A 27,462-nucleotide genomic window follows, 5' to 3' on the forward strand; every position below is an offset into this window, starting at 1 on the left:
CCTACCATTTACCACAACAATAATTTCTGTTGCAATTTGTTTGACTCCAAGGTGTTTTTTGACCTATTTCTACTGAACTATATGGCGCTGTAAAGGAAGAAAAAAAATTCTGTACGTACGAAAGTGGTTTGTTGACATTACCGGTCCTTTAAATGAACCAAAACACTGTTAATGCTTTTGAAATAAAAAGTTCTGATACTTTTGCATTTTTGATGAACTAGTGTGACTCATCGTTAGGATAGACCGTAAGTGTTCTCTCATGGATGTGATCTTTGATTCCTACCTTATTCAGTGGAATGCCAACAGGAAAAAAAAAATAAGATAATGCTTTTACAGTACATATTTTTTATTTCAAGTATATTTGTTAACAATAGTTCTGATCCAATCAGCTTTGTCTGCTACATTTGCGTATACTGTCATGGCTCCAGGTCCTGTGCAAAGTCCACTCATCATGTTGGTGGTTGTAACATAACTGGCAGCACCGAACACAAACCACTTGTCTCCTAGCTTACAAGAAAGGGGGCCACCACTGTCACCCTGAAAGAATCGGTTGAGTTTCTGTAAATGGTTGCAAAAAGAAACAAAATTCGCTTGTTCCCAGTTTTCAAAAATATTTTCTTCTATTAAAGAGCATGGTCGAAAACATGGAGTGAGTTACTTTTTTATCTGAAGTCTGACTTATTTTCTCTCTTAAAAAAACTATCTTGAAAGACGTTTTCATTTTCACTGCTGAAGTCACAAGTGAACAAGTCGCTAGGGTTATCAGAACAAAGTTTCAGGAACATTGAAAAACTTCCTCAAGTGAATATTTTATTTAACGAACAAATCTCGTTCCGTTAATGATTGCTCGTAGTGAAAAATTACTAAAGAAATAAATAAAAATAAAAATAAATAACTGGTAAGAAAAGACGACCACGCGATTCGATCCAAGATAACTGTCTTCACTTGTGACGTCACTCGACGTCATCTTGTTTCAGAAATCTGACATTTAAAAACTTAATTAAAAATCAAATGTTGGGGTAAATAAAAGTATTTTCTACCTCCATAATCTACTTTTGCTTATTCTATCAATTTCAGTGACTAAAATTAGTATTTTTGACTGTAGGAAATACCCCCCATTATTCTCATTCATTATTATTTCTCACGGAGATTATTTGTGGAAGATGATTTCGAAACTTTTTGCTTTTGACTTATCTTTTGTGGCAATAACTAATATCATGATATATAATGACGTGAGAAATGCAAAATTGTTGTGGAACTACGATGCTGCGCAAGCTTAATTTTTCAATAGCTAATAGGTTTGTAGTGTATGTAATATTTCTTCTTTAAAACATTCACTCATTAGTGTCTTTTTTCTATATTGCTTTTCAATTAGATCGTTCGATTTAGTGCGATCAAAAATGTGAAATTATAAAGCATCATGCCAAAACAGGTTGAACAAGCAACTATCATTTGCTTGCATTGGAATCAAATGTGGTTCGTGTAAAAAATTCTTTAAAATTCAGTTATGACTACAAAATTTAAGTACTTTTTTACGTTGCATGATTTTTTGTAATTTCACGTTTTTACTCATCCTAAACTGAACCATCTAATCGAAACATAATATAGAAAAAAGACAGTAATAAATAAATGTTTTTAAGAAAATATATTACGTAAAACTCAAGTTAACCCAAAGGCACAAATCGCTTTTATGTATTGATAATAATTACTAAGAATATTACCGAACTCATCATCTCTGTCTTTTACGAACTAAGCCGATTTTAGAAAGAGTTTGTTAAATAACGGAGCAATAAAACTGAAATAGTATTGGTGAAACTGCAGACATACTGTTTATAAGAAAAATCAGTTTTGAAAAGCTAAGGTTAGCTGAGACGATATTAGTATACAAAGAAAGAATACACAACAATAACAACTCTTTGCCAGTATTGCATATTCAACAAAGCGCTAAGTTCTTACAACCTTGGCGAACTTTTTCTACTATCCTTTCGAGACGAAAATTCCAGCGATTAATGACTTATGAAAATTGCTGTTGCATCCATATGGAGAAAAAAAAAATCCAATGGCTTCTAAAACTCTTATTTTGACGTCTTAACCGATACTTGCTAGCATATTTTCGGATCAAAGCTTGATAGCTTGTTTTGCCCAGTCTTTCATAGAAACCTTATTCCAACTTTAAAATTAAACATCAAATCATTTAAAGTGCGTGTGTCGTGACTGTGTGTGTGTATGTTGCTTATACGAATCCACATTTTACGTCGGATTTTACCAAATATGGCGCATAGGTCCTATGATGCTTAGGGATAGTTTTCGTGCAGCTATGGAAGTCAGCTTCCAGTAGGGGTTTTTTCCTTAAACAAGTCCCCAGCTTTTGTCGGATCTTTGCCAAATTTGGCACAGAGGTTCTTTGATGCTCAGGAGTTTCACCTCCTTGTGGGAGAGTGCAAAACACTCCACGGGAGCTTCTCGTATGAAAATCCTGTTTACGTCGGATCTTTGCCAAACTTGATACAGATCTTTTATGCTAGGAATGCACATGTCGGGATTTCCACCCCCTTATAGGGAGAAAAACACTTCAGGGTGTTTTTCCAGAAAATCCATGAAACGGAATGTTTAAGCTTATTAATAAAAATGACTGATTTTTTGGAGTTAAAAAAAAACCACAAAGATATTTAAATTAAAATTTTTAGTCATGAAGTTGGTCTTTTCTACATTTTCAAGGGAAATTTTACATTTTTTCCTCTCTTTTAGTTAAGCCATATTGCTAAACATCTCATCTTTTATTTTCTAAGTAGGCCTGGCAATGCAGCTAGAGATAAAATATGATTTAGAAGTTTCGTGTTTTGCGAACTATAGGAAAAACTACTTTGAACCTAAAGGAGCATAAGAATCTGTTTTACGAAATGCCTGAAAATCTTAAGACATAGGAAAAAAAACTGAAATAAAAATTTATGAACAATAGACAGCTAAATTGGCGTTATGAAAGGGAGATTACATGACAGGGCGAGTTGTTGCGCTCCTCCTTTACACAGATTTGTTTCTGCTTGTCGAAGCTGCAATTGCTGTTTGGTTGAACGACTTGCAGCTGCTGCTTCAATGCATCTGCGAATCCAGATCCTATTAAGTAAAGAACAACTTCATTCAGATTTTATTGTAAAAGCACTTTTCAACGACAAACAAAGTTGCATTAACAAACTTTTTAATTTATGTACCTCAGAGTCGGAGCAACGTAAGTCACATAATCGCTACTTTACAGGAGAGATGGAAAACGTTTATCTGGTGCATGCAAAGAAAGGGATGCGCGCGCTATTAACACTGGTTAATAATTGCAAAGGTTTCTTTCTTTTTTTTAAAATTTCGTTTCGTGACTCGATGTGGAATAGGGTTCTACTTACAATGCACTAATTAACAGAAATTCGTAATTTTTTGACTTAAGCTAGTCTGAGGTACAGATTTTACAAACGATTAATGAAAGTATAGTGTAGTGAAAATAGTGTTGCTCTGTGAAAATTTTAACTTTTCAATAATTTTTTGATTATTTTATTTATTTTTGGCATGTTTTTGTTTTTAGCAATGCTTATAAGATGCATTAAGCTTTTTTTTTTCTTCCTTTCTTTCATTTTTACTGGAAAGTAGGCAAAGAATACCATTCCTGAAAGCACTCATGTGGAAAAGAAAAATTGACTGTGAAAAAAAATCTGTCTAAAATTTTCTAAGCAAAAACCCTTACTATTCTGAACATCGTTTACGTTTTTTGAAAACGTTTGTTCTATGTAATTCCTCCTATCAGATCGGGAATATTTATATGAAGGATAAAATTTCCCAGCAGAGCCCATTGCTAAGTTTTTTAAAAAAAATTAATGACCGAAATTTAATGAAAATGTTCCAGAAAAAAAGAAAATGAAACATAGAACTGAGCTGGCCGAGATCTTTCGAGGTTTTTAAATTTTTTTTAGAGGTGAACTACTCTCTTAAGTATTTAGGGGTCCTCCACAAATGATGTCGCGTTTTGATGGGGGAAGGGGATTCATGAAATTTGACCGTTTTTTTTTTGTGATTAGGGGGAGAGAAGGGATTCGGAACTCTAATAAACTATAGGGGCGCTGCAGCCACTGCCTAATGGCGGAAGAAAAAGGTATAACAAACAAATGCCGTAACTTATAACTTGCTTTGACGCTTTGTGAATGACAGTAATTTTTCATCTTGTTCGTAGGAAGCTTTCTTTTCTATTCTTCTGAAATTACCTCACAAACTGTCTGAAGCCAGTAATTTACTCCAAAGAAAACACGCGGAATGGAATGTTTTACCATTTTCTTTAGTATTGTTAATCACCGCAAGGTAGCGTATTCGAGCTCTGGAGTTGCGAATAACAGGGAGTGTGCCATCACATTTTTAAAAAATGATAATATATGTATTAAAAATAGCGTGAATTATAACAGGGAGAGAGAGTGGATTTAGTGAAGTGCGACACTTTGTGAGGAAGGTTAAGAAAATGTGTTACATCATTTATAGACAGACAGACCCCTTAATATGAAATAGAAAGATTTATAGACACACATTATCTCATCCTGCAGCGCTGTTTTGAAAGTATTATTTTTCCAATTTTCCAATTATTTTTTAATCCATTTTCTTCCTTCTATTTTTTTCTCTTGATTGTCTTCATTTTAGAGATATTTTTTGCGTTAACAAGAGAACGTTTTTTCTATCACTCTCTCATTATTTTATTTTAAATAAATTTACCTTTGATTTCTTGTTTTGTTGATCTTTAACAAATTTATAATGATCGAAAAAACAAAACATCTGAAAATGGAATGCGAAAGGAATGAGTTCAAAAAATTACAAACCATAAACATGTTTAATTATTTATTAAAATAACGAATCAGAAATAATTCACTTACCAGGGAAAAGAGACTTTTTCTTAATCATGTACCTTAATTAGTTGTGAAGTCCTTAAAAAATATTTAACTACTCCACAGAGGTAATTAGTGCAATTTTATTTAACAACTTAATTAAAAAGAAGTTAGTTCTAAACATTAAAAAAAAAAGAACTCATATCAATTCATTGATACGACACGAAGACACGATAGGAAAAAAAAAGTTTTAATAGGAACCTAAATATAGGATGATGTCGCATATGCTAACGAAAATAAATCCATTAACAACTTACTGGAACTTGAAATGTGGAAAAAAAAATTGCTTTTCCAAAGTGAGGAAATTACAGAAATTTGAAAGTTTGGTTTGAAGAAGAACTTATTATTAAGTGGAAGAAATATTTATAATAAGATGAAAATAACGGGGTCAAATTATTACTGTAAAATAAGTGATCAGAAAAAGTGACTTTGATTCTTGTCTATGGCAACCGTAGTTAGAGATATTACTAGATTTTCTTTTTAAATGTGTCAAAATATTCCTTGAAATTTTCTGGAGGGGGAAATTCATTTTTGAAGAGTGAAATTTATGAAAACAGTCAAGATTATTATAGAGAGCAAATCCGTAACTGACTTTATGATGAGCAGGGCCACCGAGAGCGAAGGCAGTTTGGTCACCATGCCCCCTCCCCTCATAAAACTTATAAAATATACAACTCGAACGCCGAACTGGGCCCCTAGTTTCCGCCCAGGCTGACATGGCCTCTTGTCGGCCCTGTGGAATGGATGCAAGATGGTAGGGAAAGAAGAGAAGTGTACTATTTTGATTTTTAATTTTTAGAATGTTTGACATTTTGAATTAAAAATAAACATTCAAATGTAAAAATTTTTAAATTCCCATTTTTTTTTCAGCTATGTTCAATGACGATAAATTTTATTTAAAACGCAAATCTTGAAAATGCATTTGCCTGATTTTTAGAGTTGTATTTTCAATTTTACGCTTGTAAAGGCGTGGAATCCGCTTGGTAAAGGCGTCAAATGTGTCTCGGATCGTAGTACATAATTTTCAGCTGTATTCCTGATATCGTGATGTGGAGCCTCTTAATTTCAATATGGAAATGAATGACCCAACACCCCTGATCCAGCACCCCCTCCCCCCCAAAGGAAAATATTTATAATGGGAACTTGGAAGTAATTATGATGTCAATAGATTCAGCATTCACCAGTCACCATAAGCGTTCACGAATGACCTTTCACCAGCAGGCATCGAACCCATGATTCGCCAGTTACGAGACCAACACCTTACCGGTCAGCCCACCCCAGGCAGTAGTTGGGAAATATTTTAGGAAACCCACCGAAAGAACAGGTGGTTTAATACCAATTTATATTACATTTGCATTATTATCACAATCTTCATTCGAATGATCGAGTAACGCTCCTGACGTCATCAACAGTGAAACTCGTGCCACGACACGATAATTTGATAATATTTTTTGGTAATGTTTGACATGCAGAAAAATGCTTTATTTTGACAAGGCTGAATTGGACCCAGAAACTTAACTGTTTTACTGGTAAGACTGTCATGAAGAAAAAACGAAAAAGTGGTCAAAAATGAACGCTATCTATTGGAGTTTAGGTTTAATCCACCGACGCTAGGGTTAAAATTTCAACTCTCAAAATATCACCAAACAGGCAATTGCTACGTTCAAATGTAGTAGCAATTTTCACCCGTCATACCTTAACGGGCGATTTTCTAGTAAAATAACCTTTACTAAAAATAAAGCTGAAAGTCTCTCTGTCCGGATATCTGTCTGTCAGGATGTCTGTGACGTGCATAGCGCCCAGACCGTTCGGCCATTTTTCATGAAATTTGACACTAAGTTAGTTTGTAGCACGGGGATGTGCACCTCGAAGCGATTTTTCGAAAATTCGATGTGGTTCTTTTTCTGTTCCAATTTTAAGAACATTTTCCAGAGCAAAATTATCATAAGATGGACGAGTAAATTACGAAATTATCATAACGTGGAACCGTAAAATGGGCACAAGCCAATTGGCATGAAAGTTCACCATTCATTATTTGTAAATATACAGGCGAACCAAAAGACCTTTTAATTTTCTATTACAGGCAAAGCCGTGCAGGTACCACACTAGTAATAATAATAAAATAAATATTTCGGGGCACGATGTCCCTTTTACCCCAACTACAGCAATGCCCTTAGATTTAATGAAAAATAAATACAATGGTACGAGCATTAGGATAAATGGAAGTTGATTAAGAAACTTTCGAATGACGTATAGTGCAGCTCTGATTAGTTGAGCTGTGACCTTGACTATGTTTACCTGTTTTAGGAGAGTTTAGTAAAAAATAGACGTGTTATTGGCTCGGATTTTAGTTGGATTATTTTTGAAAGCCAACTAAGAAAGTTTCTCAACTCAATTTAGCACCAATACCCCTCCCCATTTTCCGAAGCAGAGGTAAACATTGTCAGAGTCGGAGCTCAACTTCTCAGAGCCTCACAATATTTGTATAATTTCGTAGTTATTGTATACTTACCCCTCGACTCTCCCCAGCCAGTGACGTAACAGTTCCATCCGGCTTCCGCTTCCCATCCGAGACTGGGTATACACGCTGGTTGCACCCCATCGTTAAACTTTACGGGAGCGTTGAGCTTTATCAAGGAAATATCATCGGACATGGAGAATCTCCTGATCTAGAAGAAGCAAATATTGGTAAGCATTTGACACTTGCATATTGTATAGGGTGATTCAAAAAATAAATAAATAATTAAAAAAATAAAATAATATAAAATAAAATAAAATAAAATGTGGGGTATATATTTCTAAGAGTAAACATGATATAAAATGAAATCTTTTTGACGTATTTAAATCCTTCAATATACACTATAAAAACAATTTCAAAAATGACGAAAATGTACTCAAATTTGAACATATCGTGAGTCAAAAATGGCTCAGACTACATGGTATTCAAATTTGAAACATTCAAATACTCAAATCAAAATGTGTGCTCATTTTTGAGGTATTTGTGCTCATTTTTGAATATGTAATAATTTCAAAACAGAGTATTATGTACTCATTTTTGAGTATAAAATAATTCAGCACACTATTTGAAAACAGGAGTACCTACTCATATTTGAAACAAAAGGTTTCAAGAAAATTTGAAAGCATGAATGTACTCATTTTTCAAAACTTCATTTTTCTCAGTGTAGGGATGTAAGTGGAGAGTTTCAAGTTTTGAGTGAAACACGTTTAAAGTTGCGGTCCTAGATAGGCTTTCATTGCTTACGTTCGACGAGCTCGACCGGTGGCGCCCGGTTAGTTAATCACGTGACAGCTAATGATCACGTGCTGCAATCCACCAATCAACAGCTTAAAATGGTAACCGGTGAGGTAACCGATAGATGATAGAACGCTGCGGTTTGTAACCGGTTACTTACCGGTCGACGGGTGAGGTTCGTCGAACGCAACCATTGAAAGGTTTTCCTAAATCGTGCTGTATAGCAGCACTTGCCCCAAGGCAGAGGAGAGGTTCTCCTACCATTTGTAATGGTTATCTCCAAATTTTTAATTTTGGAACTTTTATCCATTTGCCTCTTACTGCCTCATAGTATATTGTACAAGGTCCGGCTAATAATTTCCAGGACTGACGTAACTGTAGGAGTACGAAAAGCCGGAAGATGGCGCTAATGATTGCATATTGAAGAGCGTTTTCTTGCGCATGTGCAGTGCAATCGGCGTCATTCTAAAGTAAGTGGTTCTCATGGAAAAGCGCATTAAAACGTAGCTCTCAAATTCCTGTCGTCTAAGTGAAAATGGAGCGAAGAATTAACATTAAATTTTGCTTCATTTTGTGCAAGACAGCTGCAGAAACATACGAAATGTTGAAACAAGTCCACTAGAACTTTTGAATGGTTTAAACACTTTCGAGACGGGCGCAAAAGCGTCGATGATGATCCACACACAGGTCGAGCGCAGTTCGTACTTACGCTGGAAACAATAGGAAAAGTTCACATTATGGTGACAACAGAATTGAAGAGCTACATTTAAACACGTCCTTTCTGCGAGAACCACTTACTTCAGAATGGCGCCGATTGCACTGCGCATGCGCAAGAAAACGCTCTTCCATATCATTCCTTCATTAGCGCCATCTTCCGGCTTTTTGACCTCTTACAGTTACGGAAATTAATAGTCGGACCTTGTATGTGCAATTCTCTTGACGCCTGAACGATATCTCACCTGTACTCAAACTGTTCTCCTACACGTTGTAGCATGTCCTCAGTCACAGAAACAACTGCTGCACTAATCTATTTTTCAGTTCGTCACGATTAGCTCGTTTGGGGTATAAACACAGTATCCTTCACATATCCCCACAGAAAAAATATCCCATGGTGTTAACCCTGGTGACTTAGGGGAGGCAATTATAGAGTGCTTCGAGTATATCACCTATCTCTTGATCGTCATTTTAACTGGCTGAATAATAAATAGCAAGTGGGACACGTCAACGCCTCCTTAATACTAAATGCCTATCACATTTGCTTCTAAAAGTGATCCTCCACCGGTATTCTAACAACGCTACCTGGCGGCAATACATGGATGACGTTGCTATGACGATGGATCCAAACAATTCAAATCAAACTGTTAGTTGGTCGATTTCAAAATGTAAATTTAGAAGCTAACCAATTGTGTTCTACGCTATTAAGTTCTAATACTTTCGACCTTCGACAGATGGCAGTCGCGAGAGTACCGAAATTGTGTTTACTGGGGTAATTTTGTTCTATGCTGAAAGCGATAGGCATTTAGTATTTAGGAGGCATTGGACACGTACGATAACACTCAGATATTTTGTGGTATGTACTTGCAACTTTACAACTTGTTATTTCGTTCAAGCTCCATCAAAAAGCTGTAGGACCAATATTCCCAAATCGGTAGCCATATGAAACACTACCTATTTTTACTTCCTTTTAAAAAAAGGAAGTATTGTATTCGCGAAAAAATTTTCACTCGAAAATCGGCCTTAATTTCCATTTTTCTCACCCCCGAATGAATGTTGAGTTTTTTTTTTCGACCTAACCACACGTGGATATACGTCTAGGAACCTACAGACACCCGAAATATTCATTTTGACGACCCCCGAGCTAATTACAACGAATTTTCTCGTGACGTCCGTATGTACGTATGTATGTGCGTATGTGTGTATGAATGTCGCATAACTCAAAAACGGTATGCCCTAGAAAGTTGAAATTTGGTACGTAGACTCCTAGTGGGGCCTAGTTGTGCACCTTCCCTTTTGGTTGCATTCGGATGTTCCTAAGGGGGTCTTTTGCCCCTTTTTGGGAGAAATCATTGTTAATTTCGATGTAAACTCAAGTGGTGTTATAATTTGTTGGACGCTTGGCGATATATCGACAGCATTTTGGTCGCCAAGTTTTGTCGCCAACTTGGCAACAAATTTTGAGTTTTTTTTTTAAAATTTGGTTTCAATTTGGCCATTGTTGGGGGTATCTTAGAGAGTAAACTACTGAATCACATTAAAACTGCCAATCATGAGGAAATGACATTAAATTGGAGTAAAAGGAAGTCACGTGATGCACACATCAGCTCGTTTTTAATCACATTGTATATGCATGCACGTTGATTTAACAGAATTTAGATTGTCTTTATTTAAGACGTTTGGGTATGCAAACGTACCAACTACATACTTGTGTACGGTTATAAGGATATCACAGAAAGAAACGACCGAATGCTTTTTCAACTGTGAAATTCGTTTTCTTTTTACAAAGATTGCTCGTTTGATGCTTCCAAAAGCGACATTTGGCTATGTAGGGTTAAAATTACGAAATTTCGATGAGGGCCTTGTTTAATGGGTCTTTTAATGAATACACATCGCTGCAAATTTCAGACCGAAGATTTATTGATGTTACTACATGTATACTGAAATCTATTTCAATTTAGTTTCATTATATTTAAAGGTGCACTAAAAAAGAGCTAATTTGAAAGTGCTTCAAAGCTAACACACAAAAAAGTTTTTAAAGTTGGCATCTTTAAATCAAACACACATCTAAATTAAATTAGAATGAGTTTGTCTTCTTAAGAAAGAAAATTCATTCTAAATTTATTTTATAAAATTAGCAATACTTTGAATATTTTTTATTTTAAGATTCCAGATTTATAATTTTTTGGGTAGCAGATTTAGGGCACTTTACCTTAGTTTTTGTAGAATAAAAAAAAAGAAAGAATGTAATGAAAATTATTAAATAATGAAAGAAAATACAAAGTTAACTTTTTCCCATTGAATAACTTGACTGATTTAGGGGTACATTCAACTCGTAGTTGTGTCTAACAATAGGACAGCTAGAAATTTGTTCACCCACCCCCCTCCCAGAAGGAAATTTTTCGCTACGCTACTGATGGATAGAATTACATCGAGTCGAACGCAATCGAGTTGAATAAGCCCCTTGTCCTGCATTTTCAAGATTTCTTTTGCTAATTGCAACGTTTTTAACTTACATCATCTCTCTCCAAATCGGGGTAAGCAATAATTTTTATTGCTCTTCTCACTTGTTCGTAAGGGCTCTTCAACCACTTGCTATGGGCCCCCAGATGCACTTTCACAAACTCCGGATAAGCATTTCTGGTAAAATAAAAACATTTTTTAGCAGTACGCAACATAACTGATATTGGTCGTACACTCCCATATCAAATTGGGCATGTTCGAATAGAGCAACAAGTGAAACCGGGCTCGCTAGTGACTTGAACCAAGCGCGACCATTAGCTTACTAATTAGCCGATCATACATTCTATGAAGATTCACCATTACTACTAACCACTGACGTCCTCAAACATCATGAAATCAATCGCCCCGGTAGCATATGAGCAACCTATACTCATCTAGGGACCTTGTAATAGTTTTGAGATTTTTGAGTGGATAGTTGGTGCAAACGTGTCAGCCATGTTTTTTCCAACTCCAACAGATTGAACTAATTTCATTCTCGGAAGTTCCGAATTCGCATTTGAATGTTTTCAATTCTCCCCCTCCCTTCGAATAATGTCTAGAAGACATGTCTTCTTGTTTCGAAATGAAACAATTATTAGAACTTGCAAATTAATCTTTTCAGAAGATTGATGACGTTTCCACGAGGTGACCAATCAGCAGTTTCCAAATTTTTATATGATCTCTAGCAGAGTAAAGGTTGTTTATATGTGCCCCGGTAACCAGTTGCTCCATCCGAACATACCTATTGTAGTAATGTTAAAAAAAAAAGTTTCACTTCTTTACAAGTAACTACAACTTCAAACTATTACCAACACGAGAGTTATGGCAAATTTATAATTTTTATTTTGGATGTTTTTTCCCTTTTTCATTAAATGAGATTTTTATGGCAAATAAACAGTTAACATATTTTGAGTTTTAATCGATGAGTTTTTAGTTTCCGCAATATTCTTTGCAATATCCAAGAGATTTTTGTGATGGAATAATCGGGAGTTGGCGAGCACTAGTGAGCACGGGACGAAGCCTGTTAGTAACAGAATAATCTCAGTAATGATAAGAATTGGATTTAATATTCTTAAAGCATTAGTGCTGTCTGCAATGGAACGTTTTAACGCTAAACCTATTACAGAAAAAGAGACATTTACCATTCATATTTAAAATATTAATATTGTATGCGTACCCCACTACACAGTGAGTGGCTGTTAGGACCCACTGCGCATTAATCAGAGTTCCTCCGCAGAAGTGGCCATTCGGTTCGCTCCAAGTAGTTTGCAGGGTGGCTTGCCATGGCCAGCTGTTGGGTCGCGCTGCTTCTCCGCCGACCATTCTGTCGAATGAGGAGTAGATGGTATTTGGTACTATGGGTGTAGTTCCGCAGTCGTTAGGGGCTGTTACAACTGGGTACCCTGTAGAAAAAGAGTTTTTTTTTTTTTAATTTGTAATTTTTCAAAACATATTTAATTTATAGATTTAAAACAATTTGCTCTACCTTTCTGTTTTGATTTTTACCACAGTTGTATCTCAGTGCAAAAAGATATAAGTTCATATCTCTGGGGACCTAGAGCAGGATCAGCGTTGGTTTTATCGCCCTTCATCCTCTTGGCAGCAAAGTCGATTGTTTTCCCTCCCTTATGGTGCTGCCTTAGACTATTTTAAATTTTGCAGAATTAAAGCGATCCCCCGATATAGCATCCATTCTTTCATTTGGCCCAATTATCGACAGTAACCATAACCACAAGGATTTTGTAGCCCAGTTTTTTCACTAGATGGTGACCTTTTACATGCCATATACCCATACGATATGGACGCTGTCGATTTTCTGCATCTTGAAAGTAAACTGACTGGAAAAAAGCTACGAACCTGCTCCTTTGGGAGTAAGGTAAATTAATATTTGGATCATGCGGAAGACTAAAATATAATGCTCAGTGGCATAGAGCAAATGAAATATTTTTATCTTTGAAAAGATCGTAGAAAGTTTCAATACTTTTTACAGTTTCAAATGTTCACAAAACGTTTACTAGAAACATCTGTTTTTAAAGAAGCTGTATGCCATAGCGAAAATTTTAAAGTTTTTTACTGAAATTGACTTTTGACTTGTAAACTCACTCAAAATAATTCTAACTACCCGCTAAACTAATTTAGATGTTTAACAAAACAAATGAATATAAACGAATAAATGTTTAAAAAATTTATTATTTTATGTGAGCTGATGTGAGAACGACAAGCAGTTAGAAGTCTGAATGCATTACTCAAAACAAGAACCGTTTAAATTAGCTTATTAAAGTTTTTACAAATGAATTAAAATTTAACTTTAAGAGCAGAGACAATTTATGTTTCGAAGCAGCTTTTGTCAAAATATAAAAATTTTAACGAAATTTTTTTTTCTTCCTACATAGCATGTTTTGATTTGTTTTTATTCGATCATACTGTAAAAGCACGATTTTCACGAGCTCGTCGTAATCACGAAAATTCACGCCTCGCGAAATACATTTTTGTGGCGGATTTTCCTTCTAATCATATAAAAATCGAGAAATTTTCAGCCCGCGAAATCACTGATATCTTTGCTTTCGCGAAAATTGCGGATTGCGAAACTAAGAGCTTTTACAGCAATTTGAGCATAAAACATACTACTGATACTCACCACAGTTCTCCTCATCTGTTCCATCTCCACAGTCATCATTTCCATTGCATTTGTCGCTGCTATCATAGCAGTTTCGGTTACCACATACCGACTGTCCAGCACGGCATAGTTCTAAGAAGAAAGCATAATATATTTTTATTAATTTGAATCGTTTACTTTCGTCATTTAATTTGGTTCATGACATGGTTTTAAATATCGAGATCTGTTCATAATACTAAATACTATTTTTTTTTATAAGATATTCAAAAAAAAAAAAAAGTACTAGTTTTGTTTACATTAATTTTCCGTTTCACCTCTTCCTTAAATTTCTAACTTTTTAGCAATTGCATATTGTCGCATCAAATATTAAATGCATTAAAAATATTAAATTGATATCATAAAAAATACTATAAACCATTAAGCATAAACCCCATGTAATTATTTAATGTGGAAATTACGTATGGATTTATTATTTGGCGAAATTCTTTCACTCCCCTTGCTCTATTGGTGTTTTTATCTACATTCTTGTCAATTATGGAAAATAACGGAGTCAAATATGGAGACAGAATTCAACCTCATATAATTATTGGATACCCCAAGAGGATACCCTTAGGGATCCCTGTATTGGATTACACTCCCAATAGAAAGAACTCGGGGTATTTGGGGGAGGTAAACAATTTGCATTTACTTTTCTTGAAGACATACTAGGAGAACCGTTAAAAGAAATAAATACCTGTAGAAGAGTAAGTAAAATATGCTCATAAAAAGTAAGCTTTATTGACATTTAAAAAGATACATCACAATTGAAGTTCTAGACTAGTATATCTGAATAGCAGCTACTGGATACTTGAGTCTCAAAAAATGGTAGCCACTTTTCAATTTTTAGCCCAGTCAATAAAGGTTTCGTGTCGCAATTAATTTAGGGAAAGCTAAATTTTTGCAGATTGTTAGTACATAAATTATACACTAAAAAATACAAAGTCCCGACCTCCACCCCTCTTGCTCCCCCCCCTACCCCCTCCATTGTCAGAGCAGTACTATGATTATACGGTTTTCGTGTTACAACTACTTAAGAGGAAGCCAAGTTTTAGCAGGATGTTAGTACGTAATGTATTCTTTAAAAAAATACAAATTCCCGCCCCCACCACTCTTTCTCCCCCCCTCCACCCCTCATCCCCTATGAAACACTGCAAGAACAGTACTATGATTGCACGCTTTTTGTGTCGCAACTAAATAAGGAAAAGTTGAATTTCGGCAGGATGTTAGTACGTAATGTATTTTTTAAAAAAGTACAAAGTCCCGATCCCCACCCCTCTTGCTTTCTTCCCACCCCCTCCGAAACATTGCAAGAGCAGTACTATGATTATGCGCTTTTCGTGTCGCAACTAATTTGGGGAAAGCGGATGGTTTTCAAGATGTTAGTACAAAAAGTATACACAAAAATAAGACAAAGTCCCGACCCTTTACCCCTCTTTCTCTCTCCCCCTTTCCCCACCCCTTCCGAAACATTACAAGAGCAGTACTATGATTATACGCATTTCGTGTCCCAACTAAATAGGGGAAAGCTGATTTTTTTTTTTCAAGATGTTAGAATACAAAGTATACACTAAAAGAACACAAAGTCCCTACCTCTATTGCTCCCCACCCCACCCCACCCCGTCCGAAACATTGCAAGAGCAGTATTATGATTATACGCTTACAGCTCGAAAGCTAATGATGATACCGGAGTATTCCTTTCTTTATTTCACTTTTTACAATATTATAAACCAGTGGCACCCAATCTACGGCCCACGGGTCACATACAGCCCATGAAACTGATCAGTGGGAACCGTTATTTTGCGAAATGTTACAACTCGAGGACTATGTTGCAACTGGTTTCTGAAAAACAGGTTGCATTCAACAAAAAAAAAAAAAAAAGGCATCAAGTTATTACAACTACCATTTTTTTTATAAGGGGTCATCTAACAATTCGTTGGCTTGGCCTGAAATATTGTTACAATGCATTCCACTACAATATTCACACATAGACGCACAATCGAACCAAGTTTTACGACAGCTACAGTTTGTAACACAATGTTTTACAGCTGCAAGTTATGAGTAGCAGAATTTCACTTGGAGAAGAGGTAATTGTCATGATCTTAGGAATCATTCTGTTGCTTGAAATATATTTCCAAACCCATTCTTCTTCTGGAAATTTAAAATCTTACCAAGATTGAATAAAAGTTTGTGAAAAGCAAGTAATCGCAAAAAATGTCCCTATAGTCCACTTTTGATTTATCAAAACTTTCACCAACTTCAGACGTCACTCGTCAACATCTTTTTAAGGTTTCCACCAGAGTTTTTAGTGCCAACACCAGATTCAAACTTGGTTAGGTTTTAAACGTCCCCCAGAAGAGAGGGGTTGACATTATACTTCATGCAACAGACTGATTCCTAAGTTCATGAAGATTACCTCTGCTTCAAGTGAACTTCTCCGATTAATATCTTGTAATTGAAAACATTATGTGTTTCAAACTGTATCTGTCGTAAAGCTAGGTTCGATTGCACGTCTATGTGTGAACACTGTAGTGGAATGCACTGTAACAATATTTCGGACAAAACCAACGAAATATTAGAAGAAGGCCCCTTATATAAGACTTAAAAATAATAACCAAAAGTAATATTAAACGTTAATAATATCCGCTGCGAGAAAATAATCTCAGTTCAAATATACTGTTCCTGATTTATTTAAAGCTTAAATAGTTAGCCAAGCATTAACATTATTTTGTAGACTATCGCCGTCACAAACGAATTATAAACTTTTGTAACAAATAATTGCATTATGGTAGTAAAAACTTTAAGTGAACGTCATTACATTGTTGATCTATTCCAAGAAAATGATTATTATCATATTATTATCTCTAAATTTTGTTCAAACATTTCTTTCCAAGACGTAATGACAAAAAGCTATTAATTTATTGAAGTTACTTTTTTCGTTTTTGTTGTGAGTTTTCTGCATATGATTAAGTTGGTAAAATGGTGAAACAGAGCTATCTACATAAAAAGTGTATGGTTCAGAATTTGTGAATAACAGTGGTCCCCAACAATGTTTTCAGAAACCTATTTCTAAATATTTGGCGAACAATTTGGAGCATTGTCATTAATCGTGCTCTTCGAGTTGTAACATTTCACAAAACAACGGGCAATACGGAATAGCTTCACGGGCCAGATACGGCACCTGGGGCCTTAGGTTGGGCACCACTGGTTTACAATATTGTTAGGAGTGAAATAAAAAAAAAAGAACACTCCGGTAACATCATAAATTTTCAAGCTGTACGCGTATAATCATAGTACTGAACTGATCAGTGTGCAATGTTTCGGAAGGAAGGGGGGGGGAGCAGCAAGAGGGGTTGGGGTCGGAACTGTCAAGGTTTTAGTGTACACTTTATGTACTAACATCGTGCAAAAAATTCAGCTTTATCTTAATTAGTTGCGAAACGAAAAGCGTATAATCATAGTACTGATCTTGATGGTCTAAGAGTTTCGGAGAGGGTGGGGGGGGGGGGGAATTAAGAGGGTTAGGGGTCGGGACTTTGTGTTTTTTTTTTTTTAGTGTTTTCTTGATTTACTAACGTCCAGACAAAATTCAGCTTTCTCTTAATTAGTTGCGACACGAAAAGAGTTATAATCATAGTACTGCTCTTGCAGTGTTTCGGAGCAGGTGGGGGGGGGGGGGGCAAGAGGTGGAGGTCGGGACTTTGTGGTTTTTATAGTGTATACTTTATGTATTAACATCCTGCCAAAATTCAGTTTTCCCCTAATTTGTTGCGACACAAAAAACGTATAATCATAGTACTGCTATTGCAATGTTTTGGAGGGGGTGGGGGAAAGCAAGAAGGGTAGGGGTCGGGACTTTGTATTTTTTTAGTGTATACTTTATGTATTAACATCCTGCCAAAATTCAGCTTTCCTCTAACGAGTTGCTACACGAAAAGCGTATAGTTCTACTCTTGCAATGTTTCGGAGGGGGTGGGAGGGAAAGCAAGAGGGGTGGGGGTCGGGACTTTGTATTTTTTTAGTGTATACTTTATTTGCTAACATCCTGCAAAAATTCAGCTTTCCCTAAATTAGTTGCGACAAAGCCTATTTTTTTACCTTCTTTGACTGGGCTATTTGGTAGCCATTTATTTTTTGTTTAATATATGAATGCTTCACTTGCCAAATCGACTAACTCCATAAAACAAAAAGTAGAAAAAAGTTATGAAGAAGATGGTGTTACCCATAGGACTAAATAGACACTCGTGTTACATTTTCTGCAATCACATGGTCAGAAATGTATTGAACCAAATCTTTAATATAAATTCTAATGCTAAGCATTGATAAAGCACTATTAAAGCAGAAATGAGGATTTTTTTAAAATGGAGTTAATCGATGTGGCAATTGAGGCATCCATATATTCAGCGCAAAAAATAAATAACCTTAAGGGAGTTTATTTTGTCAAGGTGGAGTCGACTGATGCACTGAACGTCTCAGGGTAGGAAGCATGTTTTCATAGAACGATATACGATATGTTTTTTAACAAATACAGAAACATATGGTCGCCACTTTTGGTGACTAAGACTTGATTTTTGGTAGCCGTGTTGGTAGTCCCGTTGACGACTGGTGACCGCTAATCTAGAGCTTTAACTACAATGCCTAACTACTTACGCCTCAAGGTCGTCCGTAATAGTAATTACAGCGAGAATTTTGAATGAAGACTTCTCTGAAGCAAACATAAAATTCATTCACTCTCTTAGCTCTAGTGGTATTTTTATCCTCATAGTTCTAGTGATATTTTTATCTTCATTTTCGCTTCTCGGCAATAATAGGTTAATAACGGGGCTAAATATGGAGACTGGGTCATAAACCTCATATAATTACTGGACCCTTTGGATTATACTTCAAGTAAAGAGTTTTCCGGGTATTTGAGGGAGGAAAACAAATTTTCGTTCACATATCTTGAAGACGTTCTAAGAGAACCGTTTACAGAAATGAATACCGGTAGAAGATTAAGTACAATGGGCTCATAAAACGATAGCCTTTATAGACATTTTAAGAGATACATTATATTGCATTGCGTTACACCCCAGGGTCCACCGTGCCGGCTAAAAGGGGTGGATTACCGGTTTAAAATATATAGCATTTACAGTACTTTTTATGAATAACCGATGACATTTTTCTTTGATTTGTTTTACTGTATGACCTAAGGAAACATTGATTGCTATGTTATTATAAAGCTATTGTTATCGAAAACGAAATTTATAATTCATCAATTCCTTTACTAATGTGCATAATCTTGTGTAAATTATATTCTTTCAAGTATTTCTTTTTAAAAAATCCTTTTGTCAGTAGACTATTCTCGCTTTGATCACAGTAACATTATTTTCTATTGCACAAATTTAAATTACACTGCATACAACAAGCATAAAATTTACTCGCCACTTCTCTACGGGCAAAAATATGGCGAACAGTTTGGTTAGATTAACGCAGAGGTCTTCAAACTTTGTCGATTCATTTAAAACAAAAGGAAAGAAAATGTATGTTTAGAACTTACGTAGATCACGTCCGGATTCGAAAAGGGCTGAAAATCCCCTTCCTCCTGCCATGAAATCAGTTTGGATCAAAAGACGGATCTCATTTTCGCCTTCGTTCGAAAGAATTGGGTATGGAATTTGTGATCCGCAGAAGACCCCGAGCACTGTCTCTTTGTCCTTCCCGTACACTACCAGCCTGTCTTGGAAGCAGCTACCCGATGGCGACAGATCGAAATCTTCGAAAGTCATTTTGATTCTCTGGAAAAGAAAACGAAGGAATCTAAATATTTTGTGATCACTATCCTGTCTGGGGGCAACTCTGAAATTGTAACGACTAGGGCTGCGGAGTCGAAGAGGAAATGACAGCCTCCGACTCCTAGAATTTTTGAGCTTTTGACTCTTTTACCTCAAAATAACTCCAACTCCGCGACTCTATCTATGACTTCGCAGCCAGAGGTGGATACAGACTACCATTTTAAGGAAGAGGGGCGTGTCGTGCTGAATAATGTAGAGTTTTGTGTATGATAAATTTCTGAAACTGCTTGGATGTCAATAAAAAGCACCAAATCGGTCAGGAATGGATATTTAGTACGGCATAAACGTTACTAATTTATTTCATTAGCTAAGGAAAGAAGTAGTATTTCAAATGTATACTTTAAAAAAAAAAAAGATCAATTGAAAATATGGCGGCAATTGTTTATGGTTTATATTTTATTCATAAGGTATTCGAACACAATCTGGAATGGATAATATTGTCGATGCTTGAGAGGGGGATAAAGGGAGGGGAGGTTCAGGACTCCTATCCCCCTCCTCTGTCCGTAGCCATGGCAGAAATGCAGACTTGATGGAAGGAAAATGGCCGACCTCAACACTTGGAATTTCAAAGCCTTCAATTCCCGACTCCGACTCCATTTCCCAAATAAATCCAACTGCCACTCCGCAGCCCTGGTAACAACCACGTATTTTCAAACATTTTATTCGCCTATTACTTGATCTGGTAGTTTTTCTTAACGAATGCACAAATTACCAGAAACGCAGCATAGTAAAATTCCAAAAAAGTTTTGCGTACTCATATTTTTTGCGTAACTTTGTCCTTAAAATTTTAGAGACCTATTAATACTCGCTACAAAGATATTGATTCTAATCCTTAACTGATTGTCTCAGAGAGCACATCGCTTGAATAGAGTCCTTCAGCAATAATCTTCTAAACAAATTTGAAAACGAGTTTTATAAACCACTACTCGTTATCTTGTACTAAAATTTCCATTAGGTCTGGTCAGTGTGATTTTTAACTTCCTGTAGTTAATAGGGCTCGACCGATGGCATTTTTTGGCCGATGGGCCGATGCCGATTGTTGGCCGATTGTTCAAAGACGGCCGATGGCCGATTGTTTTCCTCCAAATGGCCGATGGCCGATGCCGTCGGCCGATGGCAAAAAAAAAAAAAAAAAAAAAAAAAATCAAACAGAAATAAATTGATAAGATTATCAGGGATTTAAAAGATCGCTGATTCATTTCATTTTACTTTCTTTCTACGAATAAGGAATCGTATAATCACAAAAAAAAAAAAAAAAAAAAAAAACAGATTTCGAACTAAACTTCTAGTTTACGGTTTAAAGTTCACAAGTTTTTCCGGCACATTTGTACATGCATATGTATTTAAGAACATATAGATGACCGAAATATCCATTTTGAACGCCTCCTCAGTTAATTATCGTAAATTCTCTTGTGATGTCTTCATGCGCGTAAACTTGCGTCACTCAAAAACGTTATAAAATAGTAAGTTGAAAACACATACGTACGTAGTATGATCTAAAGGTTCAGGACAAATTGTATACAACTTTACCCTGCATAGTTCACATTACCGAAGCACATCTATCTACAAAATAGTCACCTTGGACGACTATGCACTTCTGCCAACGTTCGTATAGCTTTTCGAAGCACTCCTGGAAGACATTTTACGCAACCTCCTGTAAGGCCTCTTGCGCTGCTGCTTTTAACTTCATCGTGGGGAAGAAGGCGACTTTCATGTTGAGGATGCACGGTTCGATTGGTCAATACTCTGATATGACAAACAAGTAAAATAACGTTTCGTTGAAGTTAGCTCCGTGTGACTTTTACCTGTTCACAGCAAAAAAACATTTGCATGGACGCCGCTTTCTTCCGTCAGGTGAAGATAAAGCTGCATCACAGAAGATAGCTAAAAATGGCTTCCAGGAGTGATTCCAAAAGTTTTATGAACACTAGCAGAAGTACATAGTCCCTCAAGGTGACCTTTTAAAGGTGGATGTGTTTCGGTAATGTGAACTATTCTGGGTAAGGGTCTATACAGCTTGTCCCCGAACTTTTGGATCGTACTACGTACAATATGTATAGGGTGTAGTTATGCTTCTCTTTTTTTGGCTGCTGTATGATGAAAGAGCAAGAACAACAGCCAAAAAAAAAAAAAAAGGAAGAAAAACAAAGAGACTGTTTAATAACCAATTGATTTTTTTTTTATTTTTCTTAAATTGAGCATGTAACTAAGATTTCAGTAATATTGTAATAATGTATGGATTTAGGTACACTAAAATAGTTAAAAAACATTAAATTATGTTGTTTAATCATTCAATAAAAAGAATAAAACTATGAAACCGTCAACAAATTACGCAATTAAAGTGAAAAGATTGCACGTAGACATTTTTTAGTCATCAAATTAAACAAAAAAGGTAACAGGTAAATTACAATATTAAATCATAATAGGAATATTTTTGCACTTATTTAAAATTTATGAAAAGAAAAGTTTGCATTTTTCATAAAAGCTATAACAGGGACATACAATTTGCTGAAAAAAGAAATAGTCATAAAAAGAGCGATGTTCTTTAAAACGCAGCTACAAGAAACAAACTCAATATTTACACCAAGTTAATAACTGAATAAATATACTACTTGATCTGATGTTTGCACACATAATATTGAAAAATGTGATTGTTTAATCTTTTATGAAGCTTTACAAACACGTTCAAATTAAATTTTTAAATTTAAGAATAATTTTCTGAAATTTAAAAAATTGCATAATAGAAAATCCTTGAAACATTTCTATAAAAACGAAAATAACTTATTCATTGATTTTATATAAATACATAAAAATATTTACTTACAACAGAAAAAACATCGATCACTATTAATGATGCAAAAAAGATGACGCATTACGAAATATAAGTGAAACAAGTATGACAAGGACGCAAAATGGCATTTCTTGACCAAAATAAATAATCGCTATAAATATTTAAGAAATGCTCGAAACGACGAGGGAGGGTTAAGGGGGGAGGGGTCACCCTCTGATTTTTGAGTAACTCACACTTCGGTCCCAACCTCGGCTCATTTTTTTAGTACAGAACCGCTACCACCAACGCCTCGGAAGAATTTCTGAATCTACTTCAGCACTTCTGAAGAAAAAATTCAAAAGTCCCTTTGATTTTCGAATTATGTCACCATTCAAAACGTCTTTAATTAATTTCTTACATTAATGCTCTAAATTATTTCTAAACAATAAATTAAGTTTGAAAAAAAATCTCTAATTTTATTAATTGTGTTAATTTAAAGAGCTCAGAAGTATAACTAGAATTTAATTTCAGAAATTGAGGGAGTGGGAGGAGGGGCACGCAAGTGTTCTCGGAAATTCAAAAAGTAGTCGTAAAAAATAGAGTTCAAAATAATCATAAACATGGAGCAGAAAAAAATTTTAAAACTTGCACCCGAGTTTGTTTTGACGTGCAGTGGCGGATTTAAAATATAGCAAATGTTGCAATTGTACGAGAAGCCCCTTAACCATCGGGGCACCATAGGAGTTACAAAAATGCTTATGATAAATGTTTCACAACTTCTGCGATAGAGAAATAGGGCCCCAAAATGTATTTCGACGGACCCTAAACTTGTAACTCCGCCGAAGCGATACAGAAAAGACTGCATTACTGTGATTCATATTACAAGTATTGAAAAATTAAAAATTACTGTCGGTTCAACATGAATCTACCAAAATGACACAAAAACCGGTTTCACCATCTCATATTTGTTTTCATGATCTCCAATTCGGCAATATATCACCAAATGATTGTCAGTCTGAGACGCTAGATTAGTTTTGCATAGAAATAAGTAATTAATAGCTACAAAAGTGAGTAAACCGGCTTTTCAGAACACCCGATCGAAAACAAAAAAGGAAGTGCACAACTGGCACGTACGCACACCCCACACGCGAAAACTTAACCTTCTACAGCTTACCATCTTAGAGTTATGACTTATGAGAGATATATACGTACATCCAGCTGCAAGAAACAACGCAATAATTAACTTGTTTGGTATCTGAATGCAGTATTAAAAACTCTTTCAGGGGTGACTAAAATAGAAATTCATACTGAAATTTAAGTAAACAATTTTGTATGAAAACAATAACTCTCTTTACTTTGTATTGAAAAGTAGAACAGCAAAGGTCCTTTTTTTTCAAAAACATCGGCCAATTCCATCGGCGTAGGCCGATGGGCCGATGTTTCCTGCAAGTTAGCATCGGCCGCCGATGCCGATGCCGATGGCTAAATTGTTGAACCATCGGCGCCAATGCATCGGCCAGGCCGATGCATCGGTGCCGATGCATCGGTCGAGTCCTAGTAGTTAAGCCCTTAATGTTACTTACCGTGCCTGGTGGTGACCTTATTCTGTATTCACACCAAAGCCCATTATGGTATTCGTCTCTCTTTCCATAATAAGGACTTGTGACTCTTACTTGATTAGTGGCATCATACTCATACAAAATATGACACTGGAAGTCATCTCCACCGTCACCATCATCCCAGTCACCAGCTGGAAGAAAATACACATATATTTAGCCAACTGTTTGAGCATACAAAGCGCGGAAAATACTTTATTTATATGTTGTGTAATTAGCGTATATATTAATTAGAAACGTCGTTTTCTTCACTCGTTTCTTCGTCGGAAATCTCGTATTTGCTACTGGCAAATTGCCAATAATTCCTCTCTCTCTCTCTGCTTAAAAAGGATGTGACTATGTAGCCGGTAGGAAAAAAATGACATTTTAATGGTTCGAGTGAAAGTGGGTTACGTTAGAGGCACTGCATGCCGAAAATTAATTTTCTGTTCATTAATTAATGCACCGCCGCAGACAGGAAGAAGGGGGCGAAGCCGTCAAAGTACACCACCGTCGGTGGCAGTGTACACCAAACCGCTGCACGATCCGCCGAAGGCAACGAATCTTACCACCCCAGCGGCGAGTATTAATTTCAGTCATTACAGTACGGTGAAAATTTATATCGTCAATTGAAAACAAAACACTCAGTTGGTATTTTGCGTTACGGCTTTGCTTTAAAGAAATTACTCTTACTATATCTCACCGTCTCAAGTCGCCCTGACGTCACATCCAATTGCTCCAGCTCCAGACATCATGATGCCTGGAGCATGCTCACGACAGTACATAGGAACGACACCTAATAAAATAGTAATACAGTGATACAACAAACTACGAGGGACAGCAAATTTTGTTCGTTGTAACGGAAATTCCGTTGTAATGGAGTTTAAGTAATGCAACGACAATTAACTCGGAACTGAAAATGGATATTTTGTTGTAATAGTATTCGTTGTAACGGGATTTCACTGTATGGTGAAATTAGCTCTCCTACCTGCCGCAACGATAGTTAGTCGTCAAGTTAGGAGTTTATGTCTTTATCATTGGTTTAGATATATATTTTTCTACAACTGCTAAACGAGTCCTGCAACTCATCATTCACAAAACAGTAACTCTTAAACTATTTACTCGCAGAAATAGTATGATTAAGGTGAATATAACTTAAAGACTTTAGTTTTCTTCGTACAAAAGTAAATTTTTGAGATTACTCTTATGTTACAAAATTTAACATCAAATCGAAATAGATAGAATGTATTTTTTCCCCAACGGAAAGTGGTTCAAACACATACGACCCAAAGAAATTGGATTTAGATTAATTTAATTTTCCAATTTTGCGCATCAGTTCAAAATTGCGAAACACCATCAGAGTTACTATTACGTTAAATGAATTCATTAAATATAAGCTCGGGTTCAGTAACTTCTAAAAAGTTTTCACACTAATGAAATAAATGGATTACTCTAAAAGCAATATCTTGGGGGAAAAGTGTTAATGGCTCGAATGAAATTGTTCATTTTTGTATTACTCAATTTATAAAAACCATATATTTAAGTAATATAAATTTAAACATTTTTTTCTCTATCCAACGGAATGGATTTTTCCCCCCAAGTTTCGAAATTCTGAGTGTTCTTTTCAATTGGTAGAAATGGTGGATATGAAAATATAATTTACCTACATTGATATTTTATTACATTGCTAAATGTATAGTTCCATTTTAATAACGTAAACTAACATTATAAGAGGGACAAATATTAGTTCTGTACTTGGTAAGAGTAAATAAATAGTTTCATTAATTTCAAGAGTACACCCACTTGTTCTTTTTTTTTCTAGATTTAAATGTAAAAGCTTTTCCTCTTTTATCGCAATTTCAACTGGTTAAATGCATGTTAATGTTCAGTAAGTTAGCGCCCTATAGCCAGGGCTAAGGCAGAAATACATGAAATACACCGCCAGCTCAATCAATTCCAGCCGAAGACTGCAGTTTCGTGCTTATTAGCACTCATCAGCCCGGCGTAGGAGTGACTGAGCTAGAGGTGGAAAACCTCTTAAGGAAGCCAAGTGTGCCAAACAAACTTTTCCACCTCTAAGCTCAGTCACTCCTATGCCGGGCTGATGAGGGCTAATAAGCACGAAACTGCAGTCTTCGGCTGGAATTGATTGAGCTGGCGGTGTATTTCATGTGCATGTTAATGGTTTTAAACCGAAGTTATATGCACTAACACTGAAGATATTAATTAGATTTGTAGCTCCGTTCGGTAAAATTTTCATAATTCGGTGAAATTTGGAGTTCTATTTCGCAAAATTTTCGTCATTCCGGAAAATTTGGGGTTTCATTCAGCAAATTTAGATGCCCCCCCCCCCCGCATTAAAGTTCAGGGCGCCCCTTAACGTATAATAGCACAAATAGCAGATTACTGCAGTGTTTCTGGGTTCCAAGGAACCCCTCGAAGGTATTAATTTAGCTTTAATATCACAATTATTTGAATTTGTAATAAGTGCGAAAACGAAAAATAATTTACCCTTTACAAAGGCTAGCAAGGAGACTGCCAGTACTAAGCGGAGAAAGGCCGAGTTCCCCATAGCTGCTGCGGACTAATTCAGCTATGTGGCGTGCTAAATCACTGTACCATTTTACATTAATATTACAGATGGTTAGGCTCTCAGGATTATCTTCGAGAATACAGAACGCTTACAGGTGATTTTGTAGACATCGCATCATTTTTTTCCTAGTTTGAAATGCAGTTGTTTCTTCTGAGTGATTGAATATGTTAGATAATCAGTGCTGTTTGCTTTGTCTAACCCTTATACGTAATATGTGAATGATAATGTCTTTTTTTTTCAAATGCAGAAATAAATTACCGAAAATAACATTTAATTTGCGAATAAGACGTAAATATGTGTATTTACCTAGCTATTAAGGACCGTACTCAAGATGTGGGTTTTTAGCGTTTAGACCTCTTTCAAAAATTTTCAAAACATTATTGCTATTTATTTTTTAGAACTGTTTTTGTTATTAAATAATTGGGCAAACTCAAGGTCGTATATTTAGTATTATTATTGAGCAAGAATTTCGTATTAAGCTTAATTGAACGAGATTGATGTTGCTCTGATTTTTCAGATTGCCATGACGACGAGAAAGAGCTAACTCGTTGTTTTAATATTTATTACTAGTGGTACCCGCACGGCTTTGCCTGTAGTAGAAAATTAAAAGATCATTTGGTTCGCCTGTGTATTTACAAATAATG

The 27,462-nt window shown here is 35.7% G+C and overlaps 1 protein-coding gene across 1 annotated transcript; it reads right to left on the reverse strand.

Annotated features, from left to right (window-relative positions):
- Positions 1-339: 339 nt before the first annotated feature.
- LOC129225215 (chymotrypsin-like elastase family member 2B) lies at positions 340-26,839 on the reverse strand. Its single transcript, XM_054859784.1, has 9 exons — positions 26,737-26,839; positions 24,214-24,380; positions 19,566-19,803; positions 14,015-14,125; positions 12,554-12,779; positions 11,391-11,514; positions 7,420-7,576; positions 2,993-3,114; positions 340-537 (listed from the first exon to the last, which is right to left on the reverse strand). The coding sequence occupies exons 1-9, from the start codon at positions 26,795-26,797 to the stop codon at positions 352-354; spliced, it is 1,392 nt and encodes a 463-aa protein (XP_054715759.1). The 5' UTR covers positions 26,798-26,839; the 3' UTR covers positions 340-351.
- Positions 26,840-27,462: the final 623 nt, after the last annotated feature.

This window comes from Uloborus diversus, chromosome 6, assembly GCF_026930045.1.
Source record: "Uloborus diversus isolate 005 chromosome 6, Udiv.v.3.1, whole genome shotgun sequence".
NCBI classification, from domain to species: domain Eukaryota; kingdom Metazoa; phylum Arthropoda; class Arachnida; order Araneae; family Uloboridae; genus Uloborus; species Uloborus diversus.